General features: G+C 36.4%; 1 protein-coding gene across 1 annotated transcript in view; it reads right to left on the bottom strand.

The window, feature by feature from the left end:
* Positions 1 to 26,036, bottom strand: part of ARHGAP42 (Rho GTPase activating protein 42) — a 142,513-nt gene that overhangs the window by 34,009 nt on the left and 82,468 nt on the right. Inside the window, exons 5-8 of the mRNA XM_086882022.1 lie at positions 16,186 to 16,287; positions 11,665 to 11,775; positions 5,157 to 5,261; positions 1,719 to 1,848 (exon numbers count right to left, since the gene is read on the bottom strand). Of these exons, the coding sequence (XP_086738148.1) occupies positions 1,719 to 1,848; positions 5,157 to 5,261; positions 11,665 to 11,775; positions 16,186 to 16,287 (448 nt within the window). The remainder of the gene's footprint in view (positions 1 to 1,718; positions 1,849 to 5,156; positions 5,262 to 11,664; positions 11,776 to 16,185; positions 16,288 to 26,036) is intronic.

Below are 26,036 nucleotides of genomic sequence, written 5' to 3' on the forward strand. Positions count from 1 at the left end.
TTCCCCAATTTAGTGTTCCTAGCAAAAGACTCCAAACCATGCACTGCTCACTCCCTCCCCCATCCTTCTCCCCTCTCCCCTGCAGTGGACTGGAGAGAAGAATTGAAGGCATAAAGGGTAAAGATCAGAGTTGAGATAAGAACAATTTACTGGAGACAGCAATGAAATAAGAAAAGAAACAGCAGCAGCAGCAGCAATATTAATAACAGAGTGTGTAAGAGGCAAATGATTCACACATGAGTGCTCATCACGTGGAGACACCTGACCTGAGTGCTCCCTCTGCCACCTCTGGGACCCAGAAAAGATCCTTTCTCCTATCCCCAGAAAACGATGGGGTGGTATTGAGTAAGGACCTAGTCATGCCCAACTCCTGGCCACTGCAAAAATTAACCCTATCCTGTCTAGAACCAAGACAAAAAGGAAGAACCTAAACTTTAAAAAAAAGTATTTTAATGGGTTTCTGTTTGGGTTTTTTTTAAATGTGAAGAATTAAACAAAAATGTTGAACAAAACCCCCGGTATTTTTACTACAGATACAAAGGTTTTGCCTTCCCAATGCACCCACAAAGGTGGTGGTTGTACGGGAGACTGAATCAGTCATGTAAGTTGGATGTCTGTCAATCCACAAATATAGCTGTGGAAATTTATGTGGTCTGTTATGCTGACTTTGAGAAAGCTCTCCTATTGCCTGTGTTCTGGAAGAAAGTAAAGTCATGAATCAAAAATTCAAATGGTTATATACCCTCAAAGTTAGCTGTTCTGCTCCTATATTTTAAGTTACTTTCACTTAGCATAACAAAATTTTTCAGAATAAATGTTTCCTTTGCTGGCAATTCATTATCTCTTTTAGCATATTAAAAGATGGATGAGCATTCTCAAAGCAGTTTAAGGTAAGTTAAGAAGTCAACTTTTTTCATTAGAAAATTGTATGCAGACACCTGTGTTGCAACTTTAAGCTTGTTATTCTTGGCCATCTATCTGAAAGAAAACAATTTATGGCCTAGCACCAGTTTTAAGAAAAAACCTATATTTACCACCATGCATACCAGTAATATATACAGAATTTACTCTCAAGAACAGCAAACATTTAATCCAGTAGCTCACAATTAGACAAGAACCCACAGGATAAGGGCTGTAGGCAAGTAAACTTGCACAACAAGGAATTATACAACTAGTACCTTTCTCACTACACAATGATTACAGACCCTGTTACTCCAGAATAAAAATTTCTTTTCAGTAAGAAGATGTCAAGCTGGCCTCTCACTATTTAATGAAGCACAGCATGTGCCTGGTGCTTCACTCCTTTTCTCCCTCCCCCATTAGCACGGCTCAGTGTAATTTCCACTTAACACAGATTTCTTTTGTGTTTATTAATCAATTAAAAAATAGACTGTGTTCTTAAAACTTGCAGTGCTACTGAGGATAAAACTAGCTATGATTAGCTATGGTAAGACAGTACTTAGATGACCTTTTCTTACATCTTTGATTTCCATTAAGCACATGTTCATTTAAGATGGCTGGGTCATTGGAGGTCTCTGGTACAGGGTGCTCCTGATGGCTGAACTGAAGGCCCTGTTCAGGCAGGGAAAGTACAGGAACCAGAAGGGAGCCAAAGCAGAGTGCTGTGAGCTTGCAGCAAGGTGCAGGTTCAGAGCTGAGCTTGCTACCAGTCAACCACTGGGGCAAACAATAGCACAGACCTTTCTTGCTGTACTTACGTTTCTCCTGCACATAGAGATAGCCTTCCATTGTCCATTGACTTGGTGGTCTGTAATCTTGGTTGGCTGATTTCATTCTTTGCATGAGTCTCTCCACTTCCTGCCTAGTGCTTTCAAAGTTATTCCGAGTCTAATATCCAGAAAAGGAAACAAACAAAACCCCACGTTATCTCATGCAAGTACTAAAATAACAATGAATGACTAATTACAAATAATGCCAAGGACACTACTGGAGACCAACAAAAGCATTTGTGAGAGACATAAAAGGGGGAAAAGGAAAAAAAATGCAATAAAGAATAATACTCTTCACTGCTAGAAGCCTAGGAATAACACAGTAATGAAGAATTCAACTCAGGCACACAAATGTAAGGAAAACACAGCTGAGAATAGCATCATTCCTCTTTCTGCAGGTCACTAACCTCAGACAGGAGGTAATTTCATATCTTTAGGTATGCTTACACAGTATTTAGCAGAGAAATATAGGCTTCCTCTTTGTACATTCTGGGATTCTCAGACAGATGCCTGGCTAAACTAGAAGTGCTGACAGCTTAGCCCTAAACCTGAAGTAGTAAGACCAGTGAAGCACTTTAAATACAGTGCAGAAAACACTAGTTTGGGTTAAAGCCAGGCTAATGAGTCCAGACAGCTGCAGCTTCTACACACATAGAAGAGACAAATTTTCTGTGTATCCATATCTGCAGTGCTACCACAGGTGCTGCTGCTCAGAATAGTCAGGTTACTGGTACTGTCATGAACAAGTTTTGACCTGGCAAACACCACAGTTCAGTATTTAAAAAAAGGGAGGTAATAAACAGCTCACAGGAGGCAGAACTATGCCAAAAGCACGGAAGAAGTGTTTCTGTCTTAAATATCACATGTGTAACCAGACAAGTAACAAAGCAAACAACTATGGTACTAAGGTGGGTTTTCCATATTTTCTTATATCTTTAAGTATATAAATAGATACCTCTCAGTTCATTTGGTGAGGCTAGAGTTTCCTTCCATGTACTTAGCATGCGATAGCAGAAAAGAACTACTGGGACATGCCAGAGCTTTGACTAATTAAATATCAGATATTGAACACTCTGTTCCTATAGGTCAAAGAAAAGAATAAAGTTTTTTGTAATGTTCCTACAAAGTCATTTATGGACTGGAATCCCCACTAGTCAGAAAGATACCTTCAGGACTTTATACACCCTGAATACTTCCCCTTTTTCATGGGCTGTTTGAGTAGTTAGTTGCACAATGGTATAAGAGTATACATGCTTAATCTTGGTCTTGAAGGCAAACACTATTATTAAAGAGGGAGGTAAAATTCTAAGATTACGTCCTTCAGAAGAGGTATCAATTCAGCCCAAATTTAAGAGAGGCCATTTTGAGACCTTCAAGAAGGACATGCCCTTGAAGGAATGTCCCCATTTTAAGAGTTTGTCTCCATCTATGAAGTTTTTAATTGCTACTTTTAAGCCAGGTCCTTGAATGAAATTACAGAAACCAAATGGACACACAAAGCATGCCACTGGCTAGCTGAGACAGTTAAAATGACAACAGGTCATGTTAGAACACCGTGACCTGTTAAGAGCTGCTGGTCTGCTACTACTGCTCCTGCTCTAACCTGTAGGACATTTTTAAGAAGAGAAACAAGAGTTCAGGTCAACTATTCCTCAAAACCTGAACACACAGTGCAATGGAGAGGAGTACTTTTGACAGCTACAGACAGGCTGAATGCACTTCTCCCTGTCTTCAGTTTGTTCTTTACCTATATAAATTATTTCACTTCAATCTGATTTTGGGTGATGCTCTGAATGACAAGGACGTAGAGAACCCAGCTGGCTGTGTGAAGCTGTGGATGTAGATCTGGAGCCAGAATTTACACTGCTGTGTAACAGGAATGACTGATGTACTTATCCCCACTAAATCTTCATGTATGTTTTCTGATATATAATTTAAAAAAAGATCCTTCTGCCTAACTTCACATCTCCCTCTATCTCTGTAATCCATTTGCAACTTCAAGTCATGCTGATATAATATTTAGAAAACATTAAATTTAACTATTTCTTAATTAATACTGAAATTGAAAAAAAATACTTTAATAATTTTGCTTTTGTAGAGACATGCATAGAAGAAACATATGATTACTTACAATGTCAGTTTTGGTCTGTGCAGTGAGCTCATGCTCTTCTCAGAACTTGCCAAATTAAAATAAGAAAACATCTGGACAGAAGCACATTTGTCACTCTTTCAGTGAAACTGCTGTGCAACAACACTGACCCCTTGTGTCTTTTTCTGAAAGTGTCTTAGTAGCAAACAATACAGAAAACACAGTATTTGAAAGGAAAAGTGGTTGGGATGCTCTGCAGACAGAGAGCATTTTGATCCAAAAGGAAGAGGCTAATCATCTAGGAAGTTTTTTAGCCTTATTTCCTCAAGCAGAATTTTAAATGGAATCTACAGATATGAACAAGAGATGCAAAAGGGAAGATGAAGTTACCAAAAATTGTAAGGTGTGTCTTTTCTTGAAAGAATGAAATGGACTTCACTTTTTTAAAAAAAATTTGTTCTGGACTTTGTTCTGGACTTCTTAGGACTTCTCAACATATTTCCTAAGTCGAAGTTCACTTTTTGCTTTAAAAGCAAAGTGTGTATAGCATATTGTACCTACTCATTTGTATGTCCTTGAAAGTGTAGTATCTGAATTACACAGTAAAACAAATATACACTGGTACACAGCACGTATATGAGTGGAAAAGTATGTTGAATAATTGCATTTTAGTTATCTTTGATAGCTATGACATTTTTTGAGCAGTTTGTGCCCAAAATGGGATCTTTTATAGCTCTGATTACCAAATCCAGACCAATCTGCAGCAAAAGATCCATCTGCTCAGTTGAGTGCAACCCTCTAGACAAATAAGAGATTCTCTCTTCTGGTGAACCTTAATGCCCATGAGAGCTGCTCACCACAGAGGAAGGTCCCACCTATTCTTTAATGGTATAGAGAACTGCCAGAGAATGGCTTCCCAAGTATGCTTTATATACAGTGGGAAGTCAGCAGATAACAGGACAAACTGAATGATTCCATGTCAGTTGGAGCATTTTTGGTACCTCTACTTAGTACAGAAGACAGGCATCATTCTCAAGAAAGCTTTTATACAAGTTTAAATAAAAACTTGGCTGCTGTCCTGTTCTTCTTGTTCTTGCTCCCAAAGTTTTGATCTGGAAATCACAAATTTACTATCTAAAAGTTATTTTTTGTCAGGAATCTTAATTACATTAACCTTATAAAAATAATTTTACCTATTTGCATATGAATTTGATTTCAGCTTACTAAAACATTGCAAGATTTAGAATTCCAATAAATTGCTATAAGTCTACTTAAATATCCTGAACTGAAATTATCAATTAAAAAAATTAAATTATGTAAATACAAATCATCCTTACATTCTGCAAATTGAACTGCAGTTGTTGCTTGTATGGTGCAAACTCCTGAGCCAGTTCATATCCTTCATGGTAAAATGTAAATAATCCTTGAAGAAAGGCCAAGAGCTGAAAAGGTAAAATTGAGAAGCATTATACATTTTTAACTCCTGGAACACTCTATCCTTTTCCATCAAAGGCAAAGTTTTGCTGAGAAGGAATTAATGATGAGACCTTAAGAAAGAGAAAAGTTACACACGCTTTTGTGTCATAAAGTTGCAATTTCCATAATAATTTAATTCACTGTCCTAGTCATTTTATCCTGTATTGCAGCTAGAGTCTTTGCTGGTGTGTATTCTCCAAGTTTAAAATTTCAGAGTTCAAGTGCTTCTTCTTCAAAATATTTTTTCACTTTCTTCATAGTCGTTGCTTGGGCTATGACCTATTTTCCACAAATGAGACTGTAGAAAGTATGTTTTGGATAGGTTAGCACAACAGAAGAAACCCAGACTATTTCTTCCTGCTCTGAACAAAATGCAAACTCTATCTGGTATGTCTGTGATTGACTCCAACAGAACCACTGTAGCCTGCATATATCCAGTTGAAAAGTCCTTTTAAAGTTTGCTTTAAAACAATGTTCAAGTAGTAAAACGTGCAACTAGATTTTAGCTCTTGAATTAATGCATTCCAGTTGTCTCTTAGTTTTAAAAGCCTAAAAGCCTTCTAACTTATTCTACTTTAAATTTTAAAAGCATTTTGACACTGCTATAAGTCACCCTACCTGCTGTTAAGTAACAAGCATTTAATTCCTTATCATGGACTGCTTTCTCTGTACATATAATTTAGTTTACAAAAAAAAAAAAAAAGAAAACAGGAAAAATAAAAAAAGAGAAATTAATTTGGATTTACAATAACAGAAGTTTAATAAATAAATAAATAAAAAGGATTTGCCTTAGTATATTACACCATTATCATCTGGGCTAAGTAACTGGCTGTCCAGGCTGTCTTCTGACTCAGTAAAGAACCACAGGTATTCCAGAGCATAATGCTTTTCCCTTTTTCAGACGTCTCTCTCAGGATGGGATGAATGATCCAATGGAAACATTTATCTCTCTTCATTGACTACTGAAGTAGTCTAGACTCAGGCAACAAAAATGCCATCGTTCATATTTAACGTGCTTGTTTTGCGTTAGCAGTACCATAGATTATTGGAAGTGGAATAGCGTAAACATGTAGCTTTTACTGTGCTTATATTTCCTTTAAATTTACTTTCAGCCCTACTTGAAGAATTGTAGCTAAATTGTTCTGCCTCCTCTCTCCCATTACTCTCTATGAGACTACTGAGAGCCTGTTTACCCGCCTGCCCTCTTGCTGCATTAGTAAGTTAAAGCAGCTGGAGGTGAACTGACCATCAGTGCGCACACAAATAGAAAGTACGGCTGGGAGAAGGACTCTGCCTTGGTTTTTACAGGTACTACAGGATCAGGTGAAACCCTGGCCTAAGGCAGAGGTGGTGCAAGCCCACGGCTGCCCAGTAAGCCAGTCATAGAGCCTGGAGAACTGAGAAGATCCTTGGACATAAAAGCAAGTTTTTGTGGGGGCCTCTACAGTGGATGTGAATTCCTGAACCATATTCCACCATCAAACAATGAAGGCAATGCAGTCTCAAGGGGAGGGCTCCACATCTTGTATAAATCAATCTCAATATGATTCATCTGTCCAGATGAAATCATCACCTCAGCTAAGGACCGGACCTTGAAATTATTATTATTAAACTGATTATTCAAGTGTTTCTGAGGAAGGTCCAAATACAACAGTTTATCTTAAAAACCTCCAGTTGTGCAAACAGATAGAAAGGGTTCTATAATTTCCTGTAATTCTAGACTGTAATTCTAATTCTAAATCTGAATTCTGGAAATAACTACTTAAAGAAAAAAAAAAGAAAATTAATCTCCCTTTTTATGAATAAAGTACAAAGTACGCAAATTATAACTAAAGCTCTGCTTTGGCTCCAGTTATGGGAAGCCTGTTCTCACACTCTAGATTCAGTCACTCATCAGTGTCCCCAATTACAACTCTTTCAGATGCCACAGCACAACTACTCTTGTGCTTCCTTTGACTTTGCCCAATCAAAAGAATGTGTAGATTAACATAATCTGCAAACAGGAGCCTGCTGCTAATCCCATCCCTTTCAGCTGAAGATAGAGTAGGAGTAACATTTAGCAAAACTGCAGCCAGATCACCACACTAACACACACTGAAGTTAAAACAAAGAAGTAGTGGGACAAAGTTTCAGTATGTCATCTTATGCCTGACTTTTAAAGATCAGTTTAAAGAGCATTTCAGGAGAATAAACTGTATAAATTTCAGCTTCAATACTTGAAGAAAAACATTTTACGTCAAACAAAACACTTTTACAGAATACACTGAAAAATACCAAGGAAAACATTTAACACAAGATGGCAGCAAAGCTGAATTTATCAGGAAGTAAAAATACAACAGCAGCAGCAAAAAAAGAAAAAACAACAAAAAAGCCACAAACTTAACCAGAAGGAAAAAAAAAAAAACAGCCCTTGAGAAAAATCTGAATTCATTTTAGTTAAAGTACTTCTCAGGTATTCTGGCAGTTGTGCATTGCAGAGGATCTGGCCTTGAGGCTTTCCTGGTTAAACACTCTCTCAGCACTCAGAAAAACAGGAATAAAAGAAAAGTGTTATGCAAGTCCTGGATCAGCATATTTAAACTCTGTGCTAATATATGACACTGAGGGTGGTGTTCATGTCAATGTACTTGTCACTAGCAGTGGAAAAACAGGAATTACGAAATGCCCTGTATCCAACTGGCCTGTGCTGCTACGGTACCTCCAGCATCAGTTCCATTCAAACAGGTACAGCCATGGTACTGTGTGGAAGAGATTTAAAAGCCAAGGTCCTTTGCCCTAGGCTTATGCTTACAATAGTGGGGTTTGTTTTTTGTTTGCATTAGAGGTAGCACTGCTGCTAAAGGCAGGCTCATAATTTTACAGAAATTAATATTAAATAGAACAAAAAAAATTAAATAAAATAATAGAAAATCAGTCCCTTTTCCTATCAAAGAAATTTTTCAGAATGTATTTTGAGGTGGTATTCACACATAAAGAGGGAGTTTATTTCATCAAGCATCACAAACAGTGCTTGATCCTTTCCTATCAACAATTTTTCATTTTAGTAAGTGTCTTACAGTTACCTCATTCTGAGTATCTAATCAGTCACCTCACTACAACTGAGGTCTGAACTCCAGAATACAAAGCTACGCACCACACCAGAGCCATAAGGATTTCAACACAGAACTCGAAACAAAATCCAACTACTTCTTGAGACTTTATTTATTTTTATGTAGAGCTGCTGACCTCAAGACTGCCTGGTCGTTTCATTCTCACAGGAAGAAGACTGTACTTAGGTTTCGGATAGGGGAGGAATTTAACCTTTGGCCTGCAGCACATAAGCCAGAAGTCCCTGTCTCCCTGTTTTCATTTTATTTATAAGAAGATAGCACTTATTCTGCAGATTAAAGTGAACATAGTTAATAATGTAGAAAACGCAAGAAAGGGAAATGCAAATTTAACATCCACTGTGAAGTCTCATGGAAATGCATGCGATTACAGGCAATGTTTTTCGGTTGGCTGTTCTTTTTTTCTTCTCTCTAAATAAACATTTAACTGACCACCCCTCACATTTCAGATAGTTTACTGCTTATGAACTTTGTGCCCTGATTTCTACAAGACAAGGAAGTCCTGGCATCACCAAAGGACAAAGCAGAACTTTAGGAAGGTGTTTGTATTGTTTTAACAAGCGTAACACCCTCAGAAAGCACAGTGGGCTTGGACTAGCTTCTTTGAGATCAGATGAGAAAAGCTAGCAAGACAGATTATTGTCACTTATTTTGCTTTATTGTTTATCCAGCTGTAAATCTGACACTAATTTGTCCTTCAGAAAAAGTTTAAATTCATTATCTGTACAAAAACCTGAGGTACTTTACCTCGGAAAAAATCAAGATCTAGGAGGATTGCAAATAGGAATATGTCAGTTACACTAGCACACATTAGTAATCACTTTGATCAAGAAGCAGAGAACAAAGAGAAATTCAAGAAACAGCTGCAAAAGTCTACTCTAAATATCATAATCTATTCACTGTATGAGTTATTAGCTTCTGTACCTTAAAATCTTTCCGTGTCTCTTCCAGGAGAGAACACACTCCACTTCTACTGACTTTCCCTGTCCTAGCTGTAACCCACCTGGCAATATTTGCTAGGTTACTTCTCCCACTCTGGTTCTCAGACTGTCTTTATCCTTTGGCTTAGAGAAAGTGAAGGTCTTGAAAGGATGTTCAACAGATCATCTGCTTTTCAAGTTCTATTCCCATATCATGAACTTATCCTTCTTTTGCATGGGCATCACAGTTTCCTCCTTCACTGCACTAACAGATTTATTTTGTTAAACTTTCCTTCAGTGTGTCTGTTAGCAAGATGTCAGACTGAGAGTTATTCCAAGAAGTGACACTGTGCTGATAAATGAGAGGCACAGGCAGCACATATGCTAGAATGACCCACAATCATCAGAGATCCAGAGGAGGAATGTCCATGCAGACACACCACCAGGCATCCTCTGCCATATGCACATTCATAGAGCACACAGAGGAAAATTAATAATATGACAATTCCTTTGATACCGACTTTAAAGATTGTTAGGCTTTGTCCATATCTAGACCTTTCATCTAGGAACACACACTCATACATCCAACAGCACTCACATAAACATGAATTTTAGAAAAGCCTATTTTGAAGTCTTTGTGGTTTTTTGTTTGTTTAATTTGGTTTTTTGTTTGTTTTTTTTTTAATCTCTTAGTACTTCTGATTTGTATTTTAATTTATTTTTCACATAAGGCATATTTTGCCTTATGGGTTTTAGCAAATGCTCTTATTTCAGCATGTTGTATGCAACAGAATACAAACAAAAATTAAGAGTTTTGAAGACTCAAAATTTTATAACTGATCTTTTAATTTAAGCTCCATCTATATCCAGATTGATTATAAATAAATTCACACCCGAAGTCAGAAGACATTACCTGCAAGGCCTATCATTACTCAGTCACCAGAGTACTTCCTGTACCCTCCCCTGAAACATCATGTCATACTGGGCTGGAATGCCTACTGATCTGCTAGTGTGGAAATGGATACACTTAAAAGTAATTTTTACCTATTTTAACTATATGTAGTTACACAGTACAAGGTCTTTTCAATACAGAAAGCTTCTATTACATTAAAGGAGCACAAAGTCTTCTGTACTAGGGTCAGAGCTAGGTCAAGATTGCTAGATTTTTCCAGGATGTGAGAGTTTTGCAGAAGGAGACAGAGAGACACACTCTGGATTAATCTGTGACAGGTAGAAAAATGTTCTTATTTAGGAATCCGAGCAAAGTTTTAGTCTCTAAGATTTGGCAGCTGTATGCCATAAAGATAGGATTTCTGTAAGTACTGCTTGCTGAATCCAGGTTCATTAGTTTGCATCAATGTCAAACATTCACTATACAATACACACTCATGGAAAGAAGGCATCTGAGCAGCTCTTCTTAGTGACACGGGGTGTTAGAGATGTAACTCAACCAATTTCACAGTCAAGAGTGCTGCTTCAGTAGTTACAAGGAAGCTGGGAGATGGTGTGGACAGAAAGTTATACTTGTCATGTTCCTCTTTGACAAGCAGAGCTCTGCTGTGCTCAGTGTGCCTAATGGGAAGGGACACATGGCACTGGAAGCTCTGTGTCAAGGGCTGTAGGTACTAACTACATCAGGCAACTGGCAAGCTAGGCCTGTCTGTCTGACATGAACACTAGTAATTGTGCTACTAGGCCACAGAAATATGCCAGCACATCATCCCGAAGATGCTTTTGGTACTGACTGACGTACGAGAGAGTCGGGAGTGGGGGATGGAAACACAGTCCAGAAGGAAATCCCAGAGTTAAATATGGACATTGAAACACAACTTTATCTTACTCTTTAATGGCATATCAACATATTCTTTTTTTTATGTGCAAAGTAAACTAAAGGCAAATGATTCCAGCAACAAAAAGATAAATTTACCTATCCTACAGAAAAATTGATTTTTCACTTTACTTTCATGTGTAACTCAGAACAATGTCTGTGTATACTGCCTACCCAAAATATTTAAATTTAAAAACTGGCTCAGAATTTAAGCCATTAAATCATAGTATTAAGAAACATCAATTATGTGTTGCACAGACACAACATTAGATGATATCCCATTAAAATGTTATGCACACTTCAAGTCATCAGACATTTCACTTCACAGTAGATACTAAACTCTTACATAATCCTTCAATAAACATGGGAAGTGTCCAAGCCAAGATCTTAATGTGTGTCTATATACAAAGAACCTGCATTCAAAACTTAAAAAGGGAGCAAAAAAAATGATATTTTAAATTCAATTTTCAGCTTTAAATGCATACATTCTAAAGAAAACAAAAATTAAACTTACAGGTTCTACAAATTCAAATTTCTTTTTCTCTTGTACTTCCTGGATTTTAAAAACATATTCTAATGATGCTTCATAGAAGTTCTGATGTTCTCTGTCAATCTGTGTATCTGCCTAAAAGACAAAATTAAATACAGACAACATTAGTCTCGTTATTGCTTTAAAAACAGGTTACATCATTAAAAAACAGATCTTTCTTAAGATTACTTTAAAAGTTTCAGAGTTCAGTTTTCTTTCTGAAAATTAGAATACCTACTTTAAAAAGCTAAATGCAAGTTTAACAAGCTAACACATTTCAACAAGTTTAACACATTTTAACAAATTTAACACATTTCAACCTATGCCTTTTACCCCTTTTTTCTTTTTGTGCTTTAATGTTCTAGTTTGTAGGAGAGGCTGGAGGGAAAGAAAGGTGGCAGCAGGTACTTGGTAAATGTAAGTTCAGACAAGGAAATAGAAATGAGCAGGATAGGAATCAAGGACAGAAAAAAAGATAATTATTTCTACTGAAATATTTAAGTATCATATGCACTGAAATTGTATCTATTTCTCAGGATTGACTATCTTCCCAAAAACATATTTTCTTTCTTAAATAGGCCATCTTTAACAATGACATCTTGAAACTTATTATTTTATAGTATGAGTCATATGTTCTTGGAATGTAAACATATTTAAGTCCCTAACCTCATAAATCAGATATATTTCAAATTTTAATTTTCAAGTGACAGAACTACAAGGCAATACTTGTCAGAAATGCCTGACTAATACCACCCAACATGGAGATCCAGTATCAGAACAGTGTCTTCTGCCTAAACAGCTAAAGAATTAACTCTTATCAGCTGATAAAGAGTAATAGGCTTTTATCCTCAATTTAAACAAGCCACAGGAGAGGGAACTAACAGACAAGCAGTGCAGCACGTAGATAATGTTTAAAGAAGACATGCAGATTCCTTTTTAATACATCCTTCTTTGTAACAAATCATTTTGTCAAGCAAATCCCTTTTGGGCTGTATTAGTTAGATTCTGCTCTTTGGTCAAAATATTAGCACAGATTAACAACATGAATAAGATCACTCCACCTATTTTTTATGTATGTCAGTTAAAATATAGAAGGATACTTCTGTATATTCTCTAGTTCAATTCTGGCATTAAAAATAACAAATGTGGGGAAATTGGGAAAGCTTGATGTTGTCTTCCCTTGACGACAAACTATAAACCAGAAAACACATCATAAAAGAGATTTAGTACTTTTAACAGTACAAAAGCAAAAAGTCAGTGTTTTCCTTCAGGCAGGACTTGGCCATCAATAGCACCATATATAATTAAGATTGCTTCTCAACTCAAGGACAAGCTACTATTGTGATTTGGCTGTACCGGCTCTTAACAATATTGATCCACATCCCTAGCCCAGTATTCTAACACTACTTCAACACATGTGCCTCAAGGATATGCTTCAAATCATTCAGCACCAGCATTTCCTTCCCATGTCTATAAAAAAAATAAAAATAAAAAAATCAGTAAATAATAGCTGAAATTCAGCACTCAAAATTCCAGTAATGAACCGCTCTACCTCAAAGTTAACTCTGACATTTGCCATTCATATAGTGTGTCTGGCTACTGTTTTCCCTGATAGCCTGATAGTTTCATTCCACAAAAAATAATCTATCAGAAAGACAGTGCTACAAAGCTGAACAGAAGCAGTTGCCACCACTTTGGGACGTGATCCAGCAACGCCTTGCTCTCACAAATGCCATCAATAAGCACTTTAAACAGACTTCAGCTCTCTCATTTAATTGTACATAAATAATGCAACATAGTTTTAGAAATTGTCTCTTTTAGGCTTTGCCTCAGAAGTATTTAAACACCTAATTAAATCCATCCCTACTCGAATAGCATTTAAGCAGGTTGTAGTTATAATGATACTTAAAACAACCAAGTGCCATCTCAAATATGATTTAGGGTCATAATCACCACCAGTGAACAAGGATATTCCCCAAATATATATTCTGTAGAAGCTTCTGGATTTGTGTTAACACCAAAGGATTCCCATTTGTAAGAACTGCTTTGAAAGTGATCTTCAAGTTTCAAAAGCTGAAAGTATTTGCATGCTTTTCTGTGACTTCAAACTGCATGTAAAAAATAAAGAGATTTAATGGATATGATTTTGAGTCTCTACCTGTATGATATATAGTTTAAGGGAGTAATATTTTCATTGATGTAGGCTATCACCTCAATATATATATACCGGAACTTCACATAAGCTGGGACTGATTCTGGAACAAATTTCAGACAAATGAAATCAGAAGTTTAATAGACTTCTCATATCACTCAATTCTAGGCTTCCATAGGCAGTGAAAAAATGCTACTATGATGTTTCTTTTTGATGCTGAAGGAAAAAAGCCAGTCACCTGTGTAAACTGGACCAGCAGTCTTGCAGGCCCTTAAGATATCCATCATATTTCTTTAGTTAGGTGAATATATGCAAACTACTCTCTACAAAATGTGTTTCACCCATCAGACTTCAGATGCCAAATTAAGGTGGTCTCAATTGCACTCAAGTGAGATATGTAAAAGAACCCAATAGACCACAAGATCTTTGCTCATCCCAGTACTCTTTAACCCACATAATGTGACGAGGTATCAAGAAACCTCATCAATTCAAGGAAACTGTATTTTTCCCATGTGACAGTCAAAAAATGGTATTTCCACCTCCCAGCATGATGCTGGCTTGAGGCATGGACTTCCCATCTCCTGCTCTGGGCACTAAAGCCCCAGCTGCCAGCACTGCTTGGTTCTTTGCTCGTGCCCTGCTCTGCTGTGGGCTGCTCCAACCAACTCCATCCTGGACATACAAGCTATAAATGGGGCTCACCCAAACCACTCAACAGCTATCTTGGATTTCAGGTCAGGAATGGAGCTTGGCCTCCTTTTATTTACAATATAGACAGATGCCAAAAGTCTCCCAGGTTAACAATTCTGGTACAGATTTGCTATTGTACCTTCTACTTATGGTGGGTCTCTGCTGCTGATTCGGCTCATCTACAGCTGTAGAAAACTGGGGAAGACAGAAATGCCAAGTTATGCCCTTTATCCTTTACAAGGGAGGTGTCTAGAAATCAGAAAACCTCAGCCTCAGTTGGGATTTTAAGATTTTAAATCCACATATGTCACTTAAGGACACACTGGAAAAAATTATTCTGGTTTTCCATTAGTTTATAGATGTGAGCCAAATCCATTGTTATTCTACCATAGTTTATTAGATTCACAGTTGTTACTTTGCACTTCAGTTGCTGCTTTTAGACTGTAATCATTCTCATGCCTCAAGAGTAAAATATTTTACTTATTTTATTTTGCTTCTATTCTAGAGCAAATTAGCGTTTAAGTTTACTTTTCCACAATTTGGTAAGAATTTCTTTTTTTTTTGTTTAAGCTGGGGCTTAGCCTCTAACAGAACTGCTTCTTCATCACTGCGTAAGATATTTGGGAAAAGTGAAATCTCTGCCATACAAGTGGAACAATTAACCAATCCTACATAACTAATGTCTTACCTAGATTGATTATTATACAGACAGCAACAGCAATTCAGGCATATAGATTATGAGACATTATTAGAATTTTTAAATTTCTAAGCCTTATTTTATTTGAATTAAAATATTATTGGTAAACATGAAAAAACAAATTCTACAACCTGTAGTTGAGTGATGGTCACATCTTCAGTGAAAATTCCATTGGCAAACTAACCCTCATGATTTAAGAGCCGCCACAACTAGAGTAATCCCATAAAAATGATTTTTAACTATTTTTGTCACAATTCCCAAAGTGTCATCACTGTACTATTGCTGGGTTTATTGTAGTTTGCTTCAAAGACAAGTCATATTCATTTCTACCAGCATACCAAAAAGCCCTGGAATCCTCCTGTTAAACTGGGAGTTTTCATGCTTATGTGTTTTTTGGTTCTTGTTGTTTTGTTTTTTTTAACAGAAAAGAATTAGCCATACAGACTCAAAGCACAAGTTATAGATGCAATTTCAGGGCAATTTCAGGTACCACAGTCTCAGAATAAGATGAAAAAAAGGAAAAAGAAGCAGAAAAGAGCATCATTAAAGTGATCTCAGTTCAGTCTTCCAGATTAGAATTTTTGTGAAATAGAAGTGCAATTTCATCAGTTAATATATGAAATAGCAAACCTAAAAGCAATTAATTAATTGGCTTGCCAATGTTCACATATAGCTTATAAAACTCACACTTTTACTGTACTAATGTAATTCCATTGTTGCAACCAATAAACATTAGCTGTACTTGAAATAGATAAAGTTGCAAACATAAAATATTGCTTTGTTCAAATACATAACTTTTATTTGGGTCTTATTCATCCCAGTCAAGAATTTATAGTCACAACAAGCATGATTACCAGAAACCATCACAATTTCACATTAATAAAATACAGCATATCTTGAAGAGAACCAATTTGTTATCATGACTTCCATGCAAATGTGAAATTAGGTAAGAGTGTTCAGTTCTTACATCTTGCAAATGAGATTCTTTTTTCTTGGCTGACAAATTTAAGTGCTTCTCTAAGATGGAATAATATTTCTCACTTTCCTTGTCAAACTTCTTCTTCCCATCCTGAAAAACAAAACATTCCCATGTTAAGTATTGGACTAAATATCACAACTAACTTAAAAGAAATAACAGGTGCCAAAATATGCCTCATTATAAAACCACTTTTATTGGTTCCAGTATTTTTAGGGTTCAATTCTGAATTGGAACTAAAGATAGGAGAACAGCTTAAATTATTAAAAGCAATAGTAAACAGGATTTTTCCCATAAATAACAAACTCATACAACAGACTCTCATGGCTTCCCTTAGTAAATATACATGAGCTTTTATGAGTGGTGTCTTTTTAAGCAGACACTTAAAAACAAAATAATCTTCCCCATGTTTTCTAAGTGTATCTAACTGCCATACTGTTTTTACTAAAAGAAAACAACAGAACAATCAAAAAACCAAAAACACAAAATACCACAAACAAATAGAACTCAAACAAACAACAGTAACCCCCAAACACACAACCCCCCCCAAAAAAAACCAAAATAAAACAAACAAACAAAAAAAACCCCAAAAACCCCCACTGTGGAGGACATAGGTGAGTATAAAAAATGTGATAAAGATATAGGCCTATTCTTTGCATTTAAGACTAATACGCTTATTTTCCACCCACACTCCTAAAATACGAGGATGATGGAAAAGCATATGTGTGGTTGCAAAAGGAAATTGGTCCAAGTGTCTGTTTCCAATAATATTTCGATGTGTCTGAATATTTAAGCTTGTCTCATTTAAAAGTTATCCTGCCTTTTTCCTTTCCCACTCCTCTGTTTCTCCCATCATGTGGAGCCAATCTTCACATTTTTACTGTAAAACTATTTTGATACATAATACAAAAGAGAGCTACTACTTTGAGCAAATTAAGAAACATCTTATTTTCTGCAAACAAATTCAGAATTCATACTTCAAAACTTTTCAAACCTGCTGTTCTGAAATTTACATCTGAAATTTAAGAAGAAGATAGGTTTCTCAAAAGCTTTTCCATCCTTCAAGGAGAGACAAATTTCAAGAAATAGGAGAACTGATTGAAGTTGATATCCCATCAGAGCATTATTAATGATAAATCAATAACTTTTAATTATAAAATAATATATTTCCTAAATAAAAGTGACTTTCTTCCAGTGATTTATATAATCTTAGTTAAGTCCTAATGACTAACAAATTGAATGTTTTGAGAAAACAAAAAAAGTTTCAAGACAAACAGTCCTACTTACACATTTGCAAAATCTATTAATGATCAAAAAACTAATTACTGGCCATAATGAAGTAACATCAGGTAATTTTAAGAATTGTAGTGATTTTCTTCCTCACCCCTTTCTCCCTAGAAATTTTTATATACAAAAACAAATAACTAGCTTGCATTGTAGCACCACCCCATTTTCCTTAGTCATATCATGGGAAAGTCAGGTCAGTCAGAGAAATAAGAAATAGGAGGAAGATTTTAATGACATGAATTAAAACTCATCAACCAGCTGTAACAACAAACCACTTACTGATTAGCTCCAGTGACTAAAGCTTACACCAGTAATCATACTAGATTGTAAAACACATGATAAACTTTCTATCCTGAAAAAAGTTCAAATATATTTAGTATGAAAAGTATGCACAATTTAATGTTCTCACTATGTTCACAAGAGAGATATCTTCAAAAGATACCAGAAGGAAAAGAAGACACTTGACCCAACAAAATATTAAATAACAATACAGAATAATTACTAATGCCTTCTATATTTAATTACAGATAAGCAGATACCAGGACAAAAAGGTAAAAAATTAAAAAGAAAATATTGTGTTTTGTTTAGCAAGTGAAAAGAAGCTGTAAGAATTATCTTCCAAAATCTTTCCCAAACACATTCTTAAAAGAGAAAAGGCAGAAGGCTAGAGTTGTGGCAAATAACTTGTTAAGTCAAGAAATCAACTTCTGTGGGACTGAAATGATAGGTCAGTTCCACTGCCACAGTTTTATTGGAGAATACTCAAGTGCCAGTCTTCATGATGAAGCAAGAGCAACCTGTGTGTCTCAACAGCACCCTTGGTCACAAACGGAAATTCAGTTCAGTTGATCATTAAATAAAAGGTGCAGTTAGTTACACACTGTTTTATCTTCTGAGACAATGATGTAATGTGCTGGACTAGAAATATGAACCAGATTAGTTTAAAATCCAAGAGACAAAGGTGTCAAAGTCATCAACTTCAGGAAATACTCAAGTTAAGGGCAAACACGATCCTATGAAAAGTGTCGAGAGAATTACTTTTCAGGTGTTTTTTTCCCCATGTAATTGTAAAGTGGGAAAGGAGTCTGTCTGATTGCAGTATTTAAGACTTTGGTCACAAGCTACTGGAGTTCAGTGGTGGATAGCCTGTCCACTAGACCACCTACCTCAAAAGGTAACTTGACAGACTTTGACAATGATGTCTGAGTGCTGATAGGACATACTTCACACTTGGACTTGATACTGTGCTTGCCTCTGGTGTCTCAGACATCAGACCAAAGAAATTAGCCAAGGAGCCATGGGCAAAGCTCCTGCAGGATTACCCATTTCAGACTGGGATCATCCCTCCCTCCCTCCCTAACATATCTGTCATACAAACAGTAAGTATTCATCTCACCTTCTCAACTATTTGTCTCAGAACCCGGGTGATCAAGAGGTAATGAATAACCCAAAGTCTGGTTAGCCACTTGAGCTCATACTGACACTACCATAACTTTTACTAACTAGACCTGGAAAAGAGTCAGAAGTCTCAGCTTCCCAGTGAGAATCAAAGAAAAAGGTGTGACAACAGGACTTTGCCATCTGAAATACCTACATACAGCACATCAAATACATGTTAATACCAAGAGAGGACCATTGATACACCTAATGTGGCTCCCACTGCACTGAATCCAAATCACTTTTATTTTCTGCTATGATCTATAACAAAAATATGTGAATTACATATCACATCCTCTCTTTATACATAAAAAGGAAAACAAAAAATTTAAATGATCATATCTAAACAGATAAGCCCACCCTGCCTGCCAAGAAAAAGAAAAAAAGAAGTTCAAATAAACTAATTGTGGTTTTAAGGCATATTGTATCTCATGTGAAGCTTCATAAAGATTTCCATGGCACCATCCATAAGGGAACACAGAATTTGAAGGCTCTCATGGTTTTCTGCCAGCCCTCTCCCAGGGCTCTACACTGCCACAGATCTGCTCAGCCACTGCCTCCACAGTTTTTTATATCTGTTACATTAAAGAGAAAACTGGAAAATTGGAATTTGCCTGTCACCAGGACAACTTCTGGCCCAAGTGCAGTGTTTTCAGAGACAGCACATCTGATAAACTTCTTCCTCCTTTTCCAGATTTTAACAAGAACTTCTTCCTTCAAAGGCAGAAGTTGACAAAGTAGAAAGACTAACAGAAGTCAACTGCGAATAGAGATCTCTTGGCAATTTGGACTGCATTACTGTCTTTACCCAGTGATACTCCCAGGAATATGTTTGCAGCAGGACAGTGTTTCTGGCATTGCTCTGATTACTCAGATATGTTTCTGGGAAAAGTATAAAAAATACTGGCCCCAACAGGTGATTGAGTATCCTTTGCTTGGAAGGTCCTCCACTGTGCCAGTAAAACCCACATATTTGGATGTATTGAAGCCTCTGAAATCTGTTTACTTAATAAAAATTAACAACAAAAAAGATACACTCAGAAGCAGGTGATTCATGTTCTGGATGAGAAGAAACACTTCAGTTTATGCCAAAATAGCTCTAGTCTCACACACTCAGTCAGTGACTCACAGCACACAGGCTCATCCTAAGTGGAGTCACAAACTCAGCTTATTCCAGCTTTAGCCTGTTCTTCTGCAGCCCTCAAAACACTCTTAAACACAGCCACAGCCCAAAAGAATTATCTGAATCCTGGTCCCAGCAATCTGTACCCATAAGACTGAGAAATCTACTTTTCCACAAACTACAAGGTTTTCAAAGAAAGTTTCCGTGCAAAACTGTCTCCTCAAAGTTTAGGAGACAGATGATTGCTTTTGCCTGGATTCCACATTGGATCAAACCCCAAGGAGAAGAGATGTGGTTGGATAAGAAAGCTTGTGCTGCACAGTTACCAGAACAGACTGCACCAGCCATGACACAAAGCTTAAGGCATGTGGTCATAAGGAAGATGCTAATTCCTGACCTCTTATTCCCTTCAGACTCCAGCTTTCTTCCATCCTTGCACATCTTTCCTACAAGTACACCTCACCCTTTCTCTTTTCCCTGGAAAAAAAGTATAACCATTTCTTTCAAAATATCAGCTAGAACACATGAAAAAACTCCCACCCAAAATCCATGTGAGATAACTAGGAGGGTGCAATAAAAAAAAACACAGAAAAAGAGAAATGACATAATATTAAACCTTGGATTGTTTTATACTGATGTATAAGTCATCAACACCTTTTGTCTAGACTAAGTCCTGCAGACTCTAAACACTGTAAATATCTCTGTATAGTTGTTTAACCATTCTCAGGTGTGTCAAGCCTTAAATCAGTTCAAAAATATTTACAGTTTGAAATGCTTCAAATTTCTAGGAACCCCATTAGGAAAGCCCTTAACCACACAGCCGGCTTACAGCACTTAATGGAGCCTTACTAACTGCCAGCACTCTCTTGAGAGACTTAAGTCATATAATAGTGGATCCAGGTTTAATTCCTGGTTTTATTCTCTCTGCTCAGATTTCCTGCATAGTTTTATTTCAAAACTGATTAGACAACCTCCCAAAAAATCATTTTTTCTGAAATTAATTTTGCTTGAGACACATCTACTTATAGGCAAGTCAGGTATGCCAAGTTTAACTCAAAAGATGTTCTTGTATTCCTCGTTTTATAAATATTTATGGCTCTGAAAAGTCCGGACATCAATTGCTGAGAAGTCCATTAAAAAGTTAACTCAAGTGAGTCAGATAGTTTTTCTCCTGTTCAGAAAGATTTTGATTGCATGCTATAACTAATCATATACCTGCTACAAACCATTAACATGATTCTCACAAATTTTACCCACTAGCTCTATTTCTAGATATAAAGCAGAAATAGTTGCTATATTTTGAAATTGATTTTCCTTTTCCAGAGGAAATATCAATAAATCTGGTATTTTTATAATGGTTTACATCAACTTTGTGTGCAGTATTTAATGTCAAAATTGTTATGTGTATCTTGAGAATTATTACATAAATTATTCCTCTTTATTTTTCCAAATAAGAACCTCTGCCACCCTCCTCATTCATTTCCCATTTTTAGTTGCAATAATTTTTGGTGTTATATTTATCTATTAGCTACATCTTGTATCTGTCCATAAAGAAATTTTTTAACTCTTTGTTGCAAAACAATATTTTACACTTTAACATGCTAATCCTTAAAAAACCCTGCCAAAATATAATCTTTGTTGAAACCACAAAATAAACATGTTTTACAAGAAATTATTTTAAAAGGATCAAGAAAGGAAATTAAACCAGAAATTTTTGCAAAGAAACTATTTGGAAAAAAAGATGTCAATACATTGAAAAGAGGAGAATACCTTAATTAGAAAGCAAGTGAACATTGTGAAACATGTCCATGATGATTTCTTTCTTCTCCTCACCCAGAATTAGTACATATTTTTATTAGCAACTCAAACTGAGGTGTGGAAACTGTAGAAACTGGCACAGAAATACAACAACAAGACCTGCATATAGATCATGTCAGACACATTTGTCAGCTGAAGAACCTGAAGGCAACAGTGAACTCTGTGGAGATCAATAAAGCCACATCCCTTTTCTATCTCTTTGACAAGTGCAAAAACGTTGATTTTTGCACCAACAGACTGGAGATGTTCACTGCTAGAATGTTAGACTTCAAATATAGTTTTTTCAAAGCCACCTTTTTCATTACCTCCCAAACAAAAATTAAAATTGTATTTCTACAAAGTTAGTGGGATTTTGTTTGGAGTAGTAAATTTGGGGACCATGTCTTACTAAGAAGCAGGACAAACAAAAGTAGAACTGCAGTCTAGAAAATAAACTAAATTTAGTTTTGGAAAGACTGACTTGAACTAAGATCCTATGGGCTTCTTGGAAAACATAAAATCTCAGTCTCATGACTTCTCCTTTGAGGAGAAAAAAAGTAAATTCTCCTTCCATTTTATGTTGCCTGAGGTTTTGTCAAGTATTCTCATGGAAGTAGTTGGTGAGTTACTGGGTTTTGGTTGGTTTTAATGATACTGAAATTATCATTGGCATCTGAGATGAGAGAGTGTGTTTTGATACATGTCTGGACAGGAAGAATTTCTTTTTGGTAGAAATTTTGATTTGTTATGTGAATGCTAAAGGTTCAAGATAAGGTTGAAAGAAGTCACAAGCTTTTTTCCCTGGAGAAAAAGTGAAAAGGTAACACAAAAATCCTTCCGTCCTCTTCTTCCTCCAAAACAGAATTTAATATATTGTTAGGTTATCAGATTTCCCCAAATCCATAAGGAAGTCAGAAAGGTTAATGGACATGGTTTATGTATCGTTAGCAAGTAATGTGAAGTGAACCAAATTTATACCATAGTTCATAAAGAAATCCTTGTTGATCGACATAAAATAGGGTTAATATAGCCATAAATCATGTCTTATGTTCCTCATAACTGCTAGTGAAAACACTTCCAAATTGAAGCAGAATGCATCATGTAGAAAATTAAATGTCCAAATGACTATAAATCTTAAAACCAATTTTTTACTAAAAAAGAACAACCATATGCAAACCATGATGATCCAGAAAACAATATAGTGTAAGACACAAATAATTATAATAAAAAGAACATATTGCAACTATGAAGTATAACAAGGCAATAAACTGGGAATACAAGACTGTTTAGCAGCATTAAAGCTATGAAGACAGATATTAGAAACTGGCAGTTTAAAAAATAACCTGAATTAAAATCAGGTAAGGAATACATAAAACTGAAATATATTTGAGACAACCCAAAACTAATTTAAGTTTAACTGGAGTTCACATCTGTGTAAAATACTGAATAACCTTGCAAGAGATAATTTACTTTCAGGTTCATAAACTTCTGAAGAAAATTTTCTTTTCCCTTTGTAATGCATTTAGAGATCCAAGTATCAGGTACTTTCAAAAGTGTATCCTGGAAGAGGAGAATCCCACAGCCATTTCCTAATAATTCCCTATGTAATTCCATCAGATGTTTTCAAATTAAAAAGCAGATACTATTAAATGAGAAAATGTATTTGTAGGATGTAATTTCTCTCAAAAAAAAGCCCTCTTGAAATGGAAACAAAAATATTAGAAGTTCCCAGCATTGCTGTGAAAAGACATGCAAACCTGCCAGTACTGTCAGGACACAAAGCAGGACATATTAGACTCCCTGTTATTCAGCTGCAGAGCTGTCTTGAGTTTATTTGGCATTTGCTGATTCCAGGAGTAGCTGCTCTGTGTCTGGGAATCTGCTAAATCCCTGCCCAAACAGCAGGACTGGTGAGTCTACACACGTAATCTAGTTTTATTACTTTACTGTCTATTAAATATGAAGTATTTTTGCTGGAATAGCTTACTTAGGATATTATCAAATTACTGCTTAAATCATATGGAGAAGCCCCCTAGAACAGCAGAAACTGACTTACTTTTCTCTGCATCAGGTTTAGGATAGCTTTCTGAAGTTTAAAATATTTTATCATAACAGGAAGACTTTTGTTCCTCTACAAAAACTTGTGACTTTAAAGGATTTCACAAAGAAAGTTAGCCACACTCTTTAGGAACTCATGAAGAGGCCATTTCATCTGCACAGTTAGCAACATCCTTTCTTGGTGTACTTAGAGCAAAGATAGAGAAAAAAGCTGTGAAGAACAGAATGTCATTCAAATAAAGCAATTCCAGTGGACCAGCTTAAAACTTCACATACTCACTGCTTTATTTTAAAAGCTACAGATAAAAATATCTCTTTCTTAACTAGCGATTTCTTTTTTTAAACACTGTTTGGGGATCTCCCATCTATGCCAACCAATCAGCCAACATCTCTGATCTCAGCATGCCAGCAGTACATTCAGCACCACTCGTGGTCCCAGGGCACCTCTGACGCCATCACAACAAAACTGCAATGCTGACCTGAGGAAGAACTTGAGGCGTGTTATGTGAAATTTTTTAGATTAGTACACACAACTGGAAACTGTGCTGTTTACAGATATTTTGGGAAAAAAAGAAAAAAAAAGGAAACAGTCTGAGGTCAATGTCAGAAGTGATTTTGTTTTGTTTTGAAAGCATCTATTTTTAGAGTCCCTTTTACAACACTGATAAAAGAACACAAATTATCACTTTGGGGTGAAAAGTTATGCCCCCCCAGTGGCATTGTTAAGCTCACCCAGTGCTCTCAGATTACTTCTTGGGGGTGCGTATTAAATCTTCTCATCAGGACAAGAATCTCAGACCACCCCTTCTTGGCAACCTCCACATGAACAAATGGTTCTGTGGTAGCTACTATAACCTGACAGGTCCCAAAATAACAAAACTGCTTTATTTGGTGGAAAGACGAATCTCTTGATGCTCCCGTATCTACCAAGACACAATAAAGTTTCAAGCTATGAAGTCCATTTTTGTTACAGTACAGAAGGGATGCTTCCCAGATACTATAACCCACATCACTTTGGGATAGAGCTATTTCAGAATTTGCTTTACCAAAAGAAAAGTTGTTAAATTTGTATACTCCCAGGCCCCTGCAGAATCTGATACATAGAACAAGATACTGGATGATGGGAAACCTATGGCAATATGGCTGATCAAATGATTTTCTATTTAGAGTGGAAAAAGGCTCCACGATACTTATGGAATAAAGACCCATAGACCCCACATCATCTGATGTGTACAAACAATGCTCAAACTGTAACTATAACCGTAACTATTTCTGTGCTGTTAACTACGCCATGAAACAAAGGGAAGCAATGCAGAAGGAGCTCTTAGTTTTTCCTCAAACTGCTGAAAACCCTAGCATGTAACAGTATAAGATTAACAGATTAATTCATACCCATGTATAAAATCTCATGACTTAAGCATTAAGGGCTCAGTACAGCTGTGAAACTATACAAAAGCACCCAAAAGCACAATTCTTAAATAGTCCCTGCAGGATAAGAGAACACAGCTGCCTTTGTCAAAACATAATGAATTTGGTTGGATAAAGGATGCTAAAACTCAGGATGGAGTCTAATTTTGAACAAGGGGTGGAAGGGCAGGGCACTAGGTGCCTTTGAGCTGATGAATGAAGATTGCTTGTGCAGGGAGAAAAATACCAAACTCCCTACGTCTTCAAGTCCTGTCCTGCTCTGCACCTGGGCAATTGGCCACTTCCTGTATTTCTCTTACATCCTTCTTGGGACATTCAAAGTCTCATCAACAACCTTGAGACCCATTTTTCAGGTGTGGAACATGATCCTGTCCACAGCCTTGCTGTGGCCAAGAGCAAGGCTAGAAAGAACATAATAGGTGAGTAGAGCTTCTGCACTCTGCCAAATTCTCCAAATCCTTGCCCTCAAACACTCACTAAGAAGTTCAGCTCCCCTGTGAGCTGGAAATTAAGTTTGAAGGTCAATGTATTTGTTTGTACTTCTGATCACAGCTCAGGAGTGCAGTAGGATTCTAGCAGCTGTGCAGGGTCAAGATGCAACCTTCCTGAGCCCTTCCCATGACATACACTACAATAGGCTGCAGCAGGTTAGCAATAAAAACCCCTTAATTTAATTAGAAGGTTTCTTGCTTCTTTATGTTCTATCATCCTT

This window comes from Cyanistes caeruleus, chromosome 3 (genome assembly GCF_971803275.1).
Source record: "Cyanistes caeruleus chromosome 3, bCyaCae1.hap1.1, whole genome shotgun sequence".
NCBI classification, from domain to species: domain Eukaryota; kingdom Metazoa; phylum Chordata; class Aves; order Passeriformes; family Paridae; genus Cyanistes; species Cyanistes caeruleus.